The sequence below is a fragment of the Ochotona curzoniae genome, unplaced genomic scaffold (assembly GCF_017591425.1).
Source record: "Ochotona curzoniae isolate NIBS_2020 unplaced genomic scaffold, NIBS_Ocur_1.0 contig_4514, whole genome shotgun sequence".
Lineage (NCBI taxonomy): Eukaryota > Metazoa > Chordata > Mammalia > Lagomorpha > Ochotonidae > Ochotona > Ochotona curzoniae.
Window position 1 is genome coordinate 5,311,849 of NW_024466312.1, and position 14,036 is coordinate 5,325,884.

Here is a 14,036-nt window from a genome sequence, read left to right on the forward strand (position 1 = left end):
TTCTTTTTTGAGGGACAGTTAAATGGCCTGGAGAATTGCCCTCTCTGCAGGTTCCACAATGCTCACAAAATACCTGTATCTAGAAGGAGCAATGTAGCTAGCAGGTAGGGGTTGGAGGACTAAAGGCAAGTAGTGACTGCAGCTGTTTTTTTTTTTTTAAACATGGAACGCTTCACAAATTTGCATGTTATCCATGTGCAGGGGCCATGCGAATCTTCTCTGTTCATGCCAGTCTTAGTATATGTGCTGCCGAAGCGAGCACAGCAGCTGTTCTTTCAGCACTCTCTCCTGGGCTCTTCATGATAAGTGCTATCCAAAAACCTCTGGAAAGTTCCACAGGCTCCTCAAATGACTACCAAAGAAACTCGGTGGTAATCTGCACTAAATAGAAGTTCATTTTTTTTTTATAATGTGACTGGTGCTGTAGGAAGTCTAGGCAATTTGTACAACTTCACATAACTGGCTGTTAATAGTGTCTAGTGTCTGTAAGAATGTTTCCTTTTTCAGAAATAACAGTCAAATCTAGAGAAGGTTAATAAAGGCTTTAATTTCACACACAAAAAAAACTCTGCATAATTTAAAAAGGAAACAAAAACAAGGGAAAACTGTGAAGGACACAGAGGAACAGTTCTGCTAAAACACAGATAAAGTGCCGCTCCTTACAAAAACCACATAAAGACCTGGAATCAGAAGTCCACTCTGAACACAAAGAGAAAAGATCACCTCATAAATCATGTGACCAAAGCTGCCAGCAAACCTGCTCATGGCTCAATCAGGCAAACTCACTTCTGTCCGTCTCCCAAAGGACAAAGAAAGCACGGAGGGTGGGCCAGACTGAAGTTAGGGTACTTCTGAGAAGCCAGGAAGGGAAACTGGGAGACACCCAATGTGAGGTCTCTCTTGGCATGGGCCCATTCATTATGAAACACACCCCTTCTTGGCTCTGGCATTCGAAGTGACACACTTAGATCCTAATCCAGACCCTTATTCCACTCCATATTCTCTTGTCAGTGGACATACCTATAATTGAACTTAGTTAAGACAAGTATGCTACTAAAATCAAATGCTTATATTCATACTGTTACATTTTCATTAAAAAATTCAAAACCTCAGACACAGAGCACCTATGGGAAGGAAATGAGTTACTAAGTAGGTATAAATAAACCAACAAAGGACTGCTCAAAGTACAGAAACCAAAGCATGCCTTGGGTGTTCATGACTGCAGTAAGACACAGCAAAACAGTCACAAAATGGTCAAGCCTCATAAGTGATTGTTTTCCAAGAGGCAGAATAATAAGAATTCTGAGGCAACACAACAGAAACCTTTGCTTATGTCTGCACACATTTACAGTGTAAAGCAAAATAGGAAGGAAAAGGACTTCTCTGTTTTGTCAGAACTCCTTCATGCAATCTATGTCTGCTGGGTTGTTGACGATTTTCCTAATAATCTCCCTATATAAACGTACATCCTTTTTGTAGTTGGAGGTTAGCTGTTTCCTAGACTTAAAACAGAAGTCCACATTGGAGAGTCAATTAAATTCAACAGGGAACAAAAAATAGACCTCCAAACCAACACCCCAACCAAGCAGCCAATAAGCGGCTGCCTAACTAGTATCTGCTTTTTTGCTGTGGTTGACAGAGGACAGGGGAAGGGGTAGAACAGTATCTGTCGTTGCTTTAACACAACCTTTCCAGTAGGTCACAAATCAGTTTACAAAACTATCTTCTCTCTTTGGTTTGGTGTTTCCAGACAACTTTCACTACACAATTGTATCTGCAGCGCTCCATATAATAGTAATGGCAGTATGGAAGGATAATCATCTCACGGCTTACTTTGTTGAGGTTTTACATCTTAAAGCTTATCTTTTGTAAGAATTTTACCCTATAAAAAGCAAACTGGAAGAAACGGATAGTCTAGCATTTGCCTTCTGGAGTTAATGTCTCTGTAAGTATGCTGCTGTGTCTCAAAATGTAAACAATTTACATTTGTTATACTGTTATTAAGCCATTTAAATTAGGCCTGGAATGAAGAGACCCTAGCAAGTAAACAGCAAGACCAACCCATGGAGTTCTTGCTGCTGCCATCCTGTCCAGGCAAAATGTATGTGTACCTTCCTCTAAATTATAATCATTGGCTACTAAAGGGAAAATGGCATCTAACCACATGCAACTTGCCAACAAGTTTGAATTGTAGTTTACTTTTTAAGAAAAATACCATTAATAGCCAAAAGCTGTGTTTAGAACTTATTGCTATCAAGTCCCAATTTAGTGTCACTTGAAGTAAGCATTCATTTGGTATTTTCAACAGGAAGGTTAATTAGCTAAGTGTGCAAACTGCCTGGGACGGAAGGACTCTATTCTTTCCTGACCCCAGGATGCTAATTGCCCCTTCCTCCAATGCTGGGCTAGCTGATCACACTGTGCAAAAAATAATATATTATCTTTTTAAAATCATTTTTAAATATATACAGCTCAAAAATCAACAAATCTCATGAACAAAATCCAGCTGCATCTGTTTTAAAAGTCAAAGTGGTAGGCTGACAGAGTGAAGAAAGAATGAAAAGGCTATCAAGGCCACAATGATCAAACAGGTCCCAAGTCTTAGGCCTGCCAGTATATGAACAACAAGGGAGCTCTTCTACCCAATAACCAGTTCTCAACTAGCAAGGCCTGTCCAAGATGTGAAGATCACATGGAATCAGGTGCTTGAGTCGAGTGCACATCTAAACAACACACGTGCAAGCTATAGGAGCAATCCAAATGAAGCTGCTTCCCAAGGCAATCTAGGCGGATGCATCGTTTCTAGTTTTCTCTATGTCTTAGTGCAGCCCTTAAAGTATTAAAGCACTTCCATTTTTAACAGTGCTTCTCAAAATTCACTAAGGTGACAGGGAAGAGAAGTAATAATCAGCTAAGGCATTTCCTAACCACTTCACCTCTTGATTAGAAAACCAATTCTTTTCAAGCACCAATTCTTTTCGAGACTCCTGGAGAAATGAAATAAAATTGCTAGGACTGGCTTCTGAAGCACATATATTTAAATGGGAAAGAAATGAAGCAAAATCTCAAAAGCTAGTATTTTCCACTGCCCTGATCTACTGCACCTGCATTTCCTATCACTGTAACATCTGCAGGGAGATGGTGGAGGCAAAGCATTTATCAGCAGTTAGGCCCAACTGCCGAGGCCCTTCACAATTCAATGACAACTTTAGTAGAGGTGGAACTGTTAGAGCCCTTCCAAATTTTAAGAGTGAGGTGGGAATTCTTGGAAGGTAATTACCCAAATATGACATTGCACCCTCCATGAGAATGGGTTTTAGAAGTCCTCCCGAGAAAATTTCATGTAGCTGAATTTCTACCTCAAACCTGAAATGTTGTCTCATCTACAGAAAAGCATGAGAGGAAATAATGAAGGTTTCCTTTTGTTATAGTTAACTCTTGTTGATCCTAATGATAATAAACTGGAGCTCAGACAACCATTCTGTGGACTCAAGTCCCAGTCAAACTCAGTTCTTTACAGGGTTCCTAAGCTGCTTGACCAAGCTAGTTCTGCTAGTTCTGTCAGTTCAGTGATGAAAGTGGTACTGATGCTGCATACCCACTGGGCCTCAAATCACAGCACCTGGAAGGTCAGAGTCACTGTTACACGTCTGTGCAACTGGCTAGTTCCTGGGATTACCTAATCAATCACTTTTTTGAATGTTTATTCTGTTTAAGGGTAAAGTCAGAAAGCAAATGATTAAATGATCAAGTTGCATCCTATAGCTGGTGTGTTTAATTTCATGCTGATGGGGTTTTAGCTTTAGTGGTCCAGAGTCTCAGTTCTGACACAAGATCACTTTTCATGACTGCTCTCTGAGAGATAGAAAAACAAGTGTTGGCCAAGCCTCCAGGAATACCCGCTGCTGGATGCTAATTAGCGCAATACGACTCTTCTAGGTTTTGCAATTTTGATTACTGTCTTTTAGGTTAATGTGTGCTCCTTCAAAGAATGATACAGATGAAAAGACTCTATTTTCATGATCAAAATAATGTAGGAATCTTTCTAGAAGAAACCAAATATCATGAACGCCAAATGTGAGATCATAATGCATTCCAAAGCACCAACAATCCAATGGGACTGCATGTAAACAGCAAAGGCATTACCAATTCATGAACTTAAACTGTCATTAGTGTAACCATGGACAGCTGGTTTTCCAGTGAACTACACTAGACAGACACACATCCAAAAGGTGACAGACTCGAGTGAAGTTGCTCAAAGAACACAAAAGTGCAGAATCAACTGCTGTGTGCATCCTCACACATTTCCCAGGTGGGCAGACTCTTGGACAACCTCATTTCTTCTCCAAACTGCTGTGCTATTAATTTTGACCAGGCAAACTCTGGTGAATCATCTACCTCTTTAAGGCTACATTCATTCTGTGTGTGCATGTACACACACACGTATACACATATGTATTTACAACACAAATTTCCAAGACAAAAGGAAGTGCCACTCTTGTAGGAGGAAAAAAAAAAGATGATAATCAGTTATAGATGTGAAACCAAGTTTTCCATAAAACAGTTAGCATGGAACAGTCCATCTAACTGCAATTTTTGTCTTTTGGTTTGGCCCTGAGCTGTTTGTTGCTCCCGCATCAAGTAGAGGAGGGGTGAGGTGGGTGGCAGGAGAAGCCGCAGCGCACACTGCCAGCCCAGGTGTGGCTCCTCACAAGGCCTGCCGAGTTGTCTTCCCCACGTCCATGCTGGGTGCCTGGGAGTTCTTTTCTGTTTCCAGCAGCTCATCAAAGATCTCCCTTAAAATGAAACAAACAATTAAACAAGGAATGCAGTGAGAACTAAAGGACAGACAGAAGGTAATGATAAAGCCCACACAATCCCATTTGGTGCCTAAATTTCATTAAATAACCAGATTTCCATCTTTTTTCTCTCTCTGCCACTAAATTAAAAAAAAAAAAAAAGAGTAGGTATTATGGCACAAAGGGTTAAGCCGTCGCTTGGGACGCCCTTGTTCCATATCAGAGGGGTGATTCTAGTCTTGGCTACCCTGCTTCTGATCCAGCTTTTTGAGAGTATGTTTGGGAAGACAGCAAGATGATAGCTCAGGCACTCCTGGCTTTGGCCTGGCCCAGCTCTGGCTACTGTGGTCAAATTGGTGGTAAATCAACAAAAGGAAGAGCTCTTTTTCTTTTATTCAGAAGCCCTGTCTTTCAAATAAATACTGAAAAAAGTTTCTGAGGCTGACATTGTGATGTGGTGGTTAAGCTGTAGTCTGTGACACCAGCATTTCATGAGTGCTGGGTTGAATCTTGGTTGCTCTGTTTCCTATTTAGCTTCCTGTTAATGTACCTGGGAGAGCAGTGGAAAATGACCTAAACACCTAGGCCCCTGCCATCCAAGCAGAATATCCTAATGGAGTTCCAGTTCCTGACTTCAGTCTGGCTCAGTGTTGGCTACTACATCTGAGTAGTGAACCAGTGGATGAAAGAACTTTTTCAAACAAATAAAACTTAAAAAAAAAAAAAAAAAGGCAGCTCACTTCCTTGTTCATTATCCCTCTGGGTGCTACCGACTGTCAAGGCTGGCAAGAACTGGTAACAGTTCTAACAAAAATGCTATCTGAGGGCTGGCGTCTAGCCTGATAATCGAGATGCTGGATGCTGTTTAGGACACCTGCTTCCCATAGCAGAGAACCTGGATTTCATTTCCAGCTCTGGCTCTAGTTCCCAGCCAACAGGGGCGATAGGTCAAGTAACTTAGCTCCTGCCACCAATCTAGGGCACCTGGACTGAGCTTCTGGCTCCAGGCTTCAATTCTATTCCAACCCCAGGCACTGCAGGTAACAGGGCAGATTCTCTAGCTGATAAAACCGGAGGATCAAAAGAATTTATGAGTGGCTGGCGTAATGGCCCAAATGGCTAATCTTCTACAGCAAGCATCGCCCCTTATGGGTGCTGGTTTGTGTCCTGGGTGCTCCACTTCCCATCCAGCTCCCTTCTTTTGGCATGGAAAGCAAAGAAGGATGGCCCAAGTCCTTGGGTCCTTGCAACCATGTGGGAAACCCAGGGAAAAGCTCCTGACTCCTGGATTCAGGTCGGCTCAGCTCTGGCTGTTGTGGCCATTTGGGGAGTGAACCAATAGACATCTTTTTCTCTTCTTCTCTGTACTCCACCTCTCCAATTAAAAGAAAATAGGATAGCTTCTATCATAAAAAGTTTTAAAGTTCCATACCTAGATACAATATGGTAAATAATTCATGTTGGATTAAAGGAGAAAATATCCCGTTTAAGGAAATATCAAAGATGATCCCCAACTACAGAAAACAAAACCCAAAACTTAACCAATCAAGTGGTAGGAAGCAGAAAGTACGTGGGTGCTTCTTAGCCCGTGACCTTAGCCCCAGCAGTTTCTTACTTGTGCATATAAAAGAAGATGTAACCGCTCCGATCCCGATTACTCTGCACAGCAGCCTCCTGGATTTTTGAGACCTCCAGGTCATTGTAAGTAAACCAAGACTGTTTCTTAATGTCATACACATCACTAATGTAATGACCTGAAACAAATAACATCTTAAGACAGAGGTTTTTAAGAAACATACTAGATTCTTCTCAGCTGTAAGGAGTTTGGGTAGAATGTGATCAGAGTCCTATCTTGTCAGAATAATGCTTATAAAAAGCCATTCCAGAACAGGTACGGAGAATTAAGACAGGAATAGGACTATAATCGGGTAGCTTTTTTTTTGATAAATATATTTTGCTCTGAGAATTTAGGTCATTTAAGAACAGAAAAATCAAAATAGTCATATCTATTAGCAATTCACACTGAGGTGATCAATAAAGACTTGCCAGCTTTTCTTTGCATTCATTTTTGACTTCATAATGGTGGGTCAGAGCAATGTGAGAGTAGTTAATGCTGGCTACCACGCTTCCATGCAGTGAGTCTGATGTGCATTTACCTGAAGAAGAGGTGCTGCCAATGTGACTGACAACGCTGATGAGTCGATAGGAATGAGGAAGATTTCCTGTCTGGGAATCAGAAATGCACATGTCATTTTGTTTGTACAAAAATAAAGCACTGGAGGCTGGCATCCCACAAAAGGGTGCCGGTTTGAATCCCAGCTGCTCCATTTCCAACCTAGCTCCCAGCTAATGGCCCGGGAAAACAGTGAAGGGTGGTTCAAGTCCTTGGGCTCTTTTACCCATATGGGAGGCCCAAAAGAAGCTCCTAGATCTTAACTTTAGATTTAGCCAGCTCCAGCCAATGTAGGCATCTGACGGGTAACCCAGTGGTTTGAAGATCCTCTCTTTGTGTCTCTCCTCCAATCTGTAAATCTGCCTTTCAAATAAGAACAAAATAAACCTTAACAAAATCGAAAAAAAGAAAGAAATAGAGCTGCTAGGACTTAAACTGCTACCCATGAGATGCTAGCTATGCAAATCACACCAACAACAGATTCCATTTTTTCTTTAAAGAGAAAAGCAAAGAGGGTTGCTGTGTTGCTAAGAAATTATAAATAGCCTTTCACATTTTGGGTTATCTTAACAGTTTTACATGGAAGGCAGGAGTACAGAGAGGGACACACACACACACACACACATGCACACACACACAGAAAGCGTCCTTCTGCTGTTTCACTTCCTGATTGGCTGCCAGACTGGGGCTTAGCCAGGGCAAAGCCAGCAACCAGAGGCTTCACCCAGGGCTGCCATGAGGGTGGCAGGGGCTATCTTCCACTGCTTTGCTAAGTGCATTTGCATGGAATAGCTTGGAAGTGGAGCAACAAAGAACCCAAACCAGTGTTCATAATGGATCCTGGTGCCACAGGTGGGAGTGTAACGTGCTATGCCACAAATGCCAGTTCCCTGTTTTGTTTTTTTAAATCTATATTGAAATATTATAAGTGAGTAAAAACAACAAAAACATCTAAAAAGTGATATTCACACATTCCAGCAGCACTGCAAGATTAAATTTTGGCCAAGAATTTAGATCTATGTAAATCATACACTACCAAAATGCCCATTAGCTATGATACAGTAATTTACCTTTACAGATTTGTCATATGCTTTTTAAACACCCTATTTACATATCTCTTTATTTGAATAGCCAAGACAGAAAGATTGGGAGTATGCTCCTGATTTCCCAAATGCCTATAATAGGTAGAGTTGGGCAAGGCCAACACTTGGGAGCCGGGATCTCAATACAGACCCAAGTTCTTGAGTCTTCACCTACTGCTCCCCAGGGCGAATATACACCTAGCAGGAAGGTAGACTGTGCAGCAGAGCTGAACTTGAACCCAGGCACTCTGATATAGCACATCGGTATCCCAAGTGGTATCTGAATGGCTGCACCAAAACTCATCCTCCCCTTCTCCCCCGGAATTTACCTTAAACAAAATTTGAAATACGGAAACACAATAATGATAGTTTTTCTCGATGTACAGTGAAATGCCTTAAAAAACATGTTTAAGATAATAAGAAATACTTTAAACAAGTGTTTAAAACAAAATGCTTGTGGCCAGTGCCATGAGTTTATAAGTTAATTTTCTCTGCTGTGCCAGCACCCCACATAGGCACTGGTTTGAGTACCAGCTGCCCTACTTAGAATTCAGCTACCTGCTGGCCTGGGAAGGCAGCAGAGGATGTCACAAGTCTGTGCCCTTCTACCTACATGGGAGAGCTCCTGGCTCAGCCATTTGGGAATGAATAAGAGGACTGAATCTTTCTCCTTCTGTAACCCTTTCAAACTAAAATGAATAGCAGTGCAAGAGTCCAGTGTGGTCTAGTTAATATCATTCAACAGTGTTCACTGAATAACAAATAACTAAGTTTGGAATCAAGCTACAAAGAGAATACTGCTACTGGGTGGAGCTAAAGGCATTTTTGTATTTATATGCTGTCACTCAATTCTTCTCTATATGAACATAAAGTGTTCAGGATGAATTTCTCTTTTCTATTTTTTTTTTTGAATTTTACATGTAAGGCAGAGCAATCCCTGGAGAAAACAGAGGGCACTGATGGCTGCTCTGGACACTGCCATGGGCCTCTGCAGATAAACACCAGGAGTAATTCTGGCCATCGGATCTATTCCACATGCAACGAGCTTTACCTCAGCGTTTCTTTTCAATTCTTCAGCTTCAGCCTCTGTGTACTCCATATCAAAAACATCCTCATTTCCAGAGTCCTCATCAGAACCCAAGGAGTCCACGAAAGAGTTGTTAAACTCTGGAGAACACAAAGATAAGCTTTCACAAAAGATCTTAGAATAGACACAGGGATACAATTAGCAAGACAAAATTGTGTCAGGTATATATTTCAATTACTTTAAGAAAACAATACATTACTAGTGTTCCAATTCACTCACAATATAGAATTTAGCGAATTCGAATTATCTGTAGAATTATATTCTATTTTTCATCTTTTTGAAAAAACAAACAAACAAAACTATTATTGGAAATGCAGAGTTAAGGAAAAGGAATTAGAACCAGTGTCTTCAAGGCTAGGACTTTAGCCACTACACCACTACACTGGGCCCTCAGCTTTATTTTTTGTGAGGTTTAGATTCCTTCATCACTTCTTACTGGTAGTTTGAATAGTCATGTCTGGGCCAGGCTGAAGCCAGGAGCCAGGAACGCCATTCAGGTCTCCTGCACGGATGACACAGTCAGATCTGCTGCCTTCCTAGAGGCATTAGTAGGAGGCTGCATCAGAAGCAGCAGCTAAAATGCAATGCTGGGGCTTGGCGCGATAACGTAGTGGTTAAGGCCCTCGCCTTGCATGCCCAGGATCCCTTATGGGCGCCAGTTCTAATCCTGGCAGCCCCACTTCCCATCCAGCTCCCTGCTTGTGGCCTGGGAATGCAGTAGAGGACGGCCCAAAGCTTTGGGACCCTGCACCTGTGTGAGAGACTCAGAAGAAGCTCTTGACTTTGGATTGGCTCAGCTCTAGTTGTTGCAGCCACTTGGGGAGTAAACTAACGGATGAAAGACCTTCCTCTCTGTCTCTCCTCCTCTATGTATATCTGACTTTGCAATAAAAAATAAATCTTTAAAAATAAAAATAAATAAATAAATAAAATAAAATGTGATACTGGTGTTGCAACTGCAAGCTTAACCAGCAATGCCACAAGACTTGTCCCTCCTTGGGCCCGGCGTGGTGGTACAAGTGGTTAAGGTCCTCGCCTTGCACGCCCGGGATCCCACATGGCCGCCGGTTCTAATCCTGGCAGCTCCACTTCCCTTCCAGCTCCCGGTCCTTGGCCTGGGAAAGCAGTCGAGGACGGCCCAAAAGCTTTGGGACCCTGCACCCACGTGGGAGACCCGGAAGAGGCTCCTGGCTTTGGATCGGCATAGCATCGGCCGTTGCGCTCACTTGGGGAGTGAATCATCGGACAGAGGATCTTCCTCTCTGTCTCTCCTCTCTGTATATCCGCCTTTCCAATAAGAAAATAATAAAAATAAATCTTTAAAAAAGACTTGTCCCTCCAAATGTTTTTTATTCTAAATATATCTTTATGATAAAGAACTCTAATCCTCACAAAATAAAGCTGAAGATAGAATGGAATCCTACAGATAATCCAGATGCATTAAATCCCATGTGAAGTAAACTTCATGTAAGATTAGAAGTCGTAGAAGAGACTATAAAATAAATCCAAGATCGATTCTAAAAAAGCAGTACACTTGTACTGGAAGAATCCATCTTTACTGATTTTTTAAAAACAAGATTTATTGATTTATTTGAAAGACAGAGTTAGGGAGGGGGAAAGAAACAGAATTTTTCTGCTGGCTCACTCCTGAAAAAGCCTCAAAGACTGGATCTGCACAGATCTGAAGCCAGGATCCAGGAACTTCTTCTGGGTCTCTCAGGCAGATGATGAGTGGTCATATACTTGGATATACTTGGGCCATCTTCCACTTCTTTCTCAGGCACATTAGCAGGGAGATGGATTAGAAGCAGGGCAGCTGGTAGGCCACCATGATGGCTCAAAGGCTAAATTCTTACTTTGCAAGTGTTGGGATCTCATATGGGCGCCAGTTTGTGTTCCAGGGAAAACAGTTGAGGATGGCCAAAACCTTGGGACCCTGCACCCACATAGAAGACCTGACAGAAGCTACTGGGTCCTGACTTTGGATTGTCTCAGCTCCAGCCACTGTGGCCATTTGGGAGGTGAACCAGCAGATGAAATATCTTTTTTTTTTTGTCTCTCTATAACTCTGATATGCCTTTCTAATAAAAATAAATCTTAAAAAAATATTGTTCTTGCTATTTAATTAATAGATTTATTTATTTTTATTGAAAAGTCAGATATACAGAGAGGAGGAGAGACAGAGAAGATGATGTTCTGTTGCTTCACTCTCCAAGTGGCCACAATAGTTGAAGCTGAGCCAACCTGAAGCCAGGAGCCAGGAACTGCTTTGAATGCAGGGCACAAGGCTTTGGGCTGCCCTCGACTGCCTTCCCAGGCTACAAGGTGGGAGTGGGATGGGAAGCAGGGCAGCTAGGACATGAAACAGCACCCACATGGGATCCTGGAGCGTGCAAGGTGAGGACTTCAGGCGCTATGCTATTGTGCTGGGGCCACTACTTAATTTTTTTAAAAGTAAAACGTGAAATGCTTAACCATACAACAGTAACATGGCAAAAATCCTTTTTTTGTTAAAGATGAAGGAAATATGTTAACAATCATGGTTTTGGGTCTGGCATGGTTGCTCGACAGGTTAATCCTCATGCTGCATTGCTGGCATCCCACATTGGCACTGGTTTGTGTCTTGGCTGCTCCACTTCCAACTTCAGCTTTCTACTTATGGCCTGGGAAAGCAGTGGAGGATGGACCAGATCCTTGGGCTCCTGCCGTGGATCAGCTCAGTTTCAGCCACTGGCCATTTGGGGAGTGAACCAGCAGAGGGAAAGATGCTATCTTTCTGCAAATATTTGAAATTAAAAAACATATTTTTAAAAATTTAAATTAAAAAACAAAAAAAACCCTTAAAAATAAACAACAATGGTTTCACTTGAGAGGTAGGGAAAACACATCTGTAAGTAACTTCTAAGATGCTATCTCCTCAGGAGGTATTCAAATTCAATGTTGTTAAAAAGCATATTTTGTTCTTTATTTGTGATACTTTCAACCATTACAAAAATATAACTTAAATGCCCTTCACACCTTGAAGACTTAGCTCAGTGGCTCTTTTGAGGTCATCATCTTCTTTCTCTTTCCAAGCCTCCTAAAAAGACAAGAAGAAAGAAAAGATATATAAGAGGTACTGATTAAGCTTATTTTTCAGCTTCTTTAGAAGAAACTGCTAATAATACTTTCTGTATCCTTATGGAGGTCTGGAATACAATCTTTGGGAGCACAAAGAAAAAAAGCTGTTTAACTGTCCCCTTACAACATAACATTGGGTCCTGGTACAAAGGCCTAGTGGGCTGAGGTTCTTGCCTTGTATGCACCAGGATCCCATATGGGCGCCAGTTTGTACCCTGGCTGCTCCACTTTTCTTCCAGTTCCCTGATTGCAGCCTGGGAAAGCAGTCAATGATGGCCCGAAGCCTTGGGATGCTGTGCCCACGTGGGAGACCTGGAAGAGCTCCTGGCTCCTGGCTTCAGATCGGCTCAGCTCTGGCAGTTGCAGCAACTTGAGGAATGAATTACAAGATGGAAGAACTTCCTCTTTGTCTCTCCTCCTCTCTGTATGTCTCACTTTCCAACAAAAATAAATAAAACTTAAATACACACATATATAAAAAACACTGTTTTCTAAAAATTTCGTTTTAAAGAGTTATTTCTTATTTGAAAGGCAAAGAAAGAGACATACACTCTCAGAACAATCTGCTGGTTTATTTGCCATTTGATCCCAACAGCCAGGGCTGGGCTAGACTGAAGCCAGGAGCCTGGAACTCCTCATTCAAGATCTTCCATACGGGAAGGACCCAGTGGCCCATCTTATATTATTTTCTCAGGCACATCAGCAGGGAGCCAGACGGCAAGTGGAGCATCAGGATTCAAGCTGGTATTCATAGGGAAAGCTGGTGTTATAGATGGCAATTTAAATTGTATCATCATGTCAGCTGCAATGTTGGGGGTTAAAATGATTGAAATGCTACTTTTTCTCACCAGTGACATTTGGCTTATTAACCAATAACCACTCAATGTGAAATTACAATGTAATTTCTACTGTTCTTACATGCGCAGATGCCTAGCACATTGTAAATACTCTTCAAATTGCTGCTTCTCCTTTCTCCTGACTTCATGGCATTTGTTGGTTTCCACGATATAATTACTCCCACTATGGGCCATAGAAAACCACCCACATGATTCTGCATGTAGAGCTAGGCAGAAGGGGGTTTTGTTTCCTGAGCTGACAGTGAGCTGCCTCTAGCATACCGATCACCCTATGAGACAAAGATGAATAATGAAAGATTATGATTGACAGGTTCTGGTTTCTTTTCTTTTTTTTTTTTAAAGATTTATTTATTTTTATTACAAAGTCAGATATATAGAGAGGAGGAGCTTGAGGAAGATCTTCTGTCCAATGATTCGCTCCCCAAGTGAGCACAATGACCGGACCGGTGCTGTGCCGATCTGAAGCCAGGAGCCAGGAACTTCCTCCAGTCTCCTATACCGGTGCAGGATCCCAAAGCATTGGGCCATCCTCAACTGCTTTCCCAGGCAGGGAGCTGGATGGGAAGTGGAACTGCCGGGATTAGAACTGGCACCAATATGGGATTCTGGGTATTCAAGACGAGGACTTTAGCCTCTAAGCCACGCTGCTGGGCCCAGGTTCTAGTTTCTTAATTGAGTCACCATCACCTCTTACCTTAAAGCTTATGCTTTATCAGGAAGTTGGATTTGGCATAACTCTGAGACTGGAATCCAGGAATTTGGATATGAGACACAGGCACAGAGAGTGGCATCTGCTGCTGCATCGAATGTCTGCTCTGGGGAAGCTGCCCCAATTAAGCCTTCCAATCTAGCTGCTCACTAATACATCTGGGAAGCCAGTGGATGATGGCTCAAGTGCTTGGGCACCTGTCCTCCATA

At 42.1% G+C, this 14,036-nt stretch overlaps 1 protein-coding gene and 1 non-coding gene across 2 annotated transcripts in view; both read right to left on the reverse strand.

Moving 5' to 3' along the window:
• Positions 1–156: 156 nt before the first annotated feature.
• Positions 157–262, reverse strand: LOC121160621. Its single transcript, XR_005884564.1, has one exon. It is a non-coding gene; the product is annotated as a U6 spliceosomal RNA (small nuclear RNA).
• Positions 263–528: 266 nt separating this feature from the next.
• Positions 529–14,036, reverse strand: part of USP37 (ubiquitin specific peptidase 37) — a 78,042-nt gene continuing 64,534 nt past the window's right edge. Inside the window, exons 20-24 of the mRNA XM_040986514.1 lie at positions 12,160–12,220; positions 9,106–9,221; positions 6,956–7,025; positions 6,415–6,553; positions 529–4,796 (exon numbers count right to left, since the gene is read on the reverse strand). Of these exons, the coding sequence (XP_040842448.1) occupies positions 4,709–4,796; positions 6,415–6,553; positions 6,956–7,025; positions 9,106–9,221; positions 12,160–12,220 (474 nt within the window). The 3' untranslated portion in view covers positions 529–4,708. The remainder of the gene's footprint in view (positions 4,797–6,414; positions 6,554–6,955; positions 7,026–9,105; positions 9,222–12,159; positions 12,221–14,036) is intronic.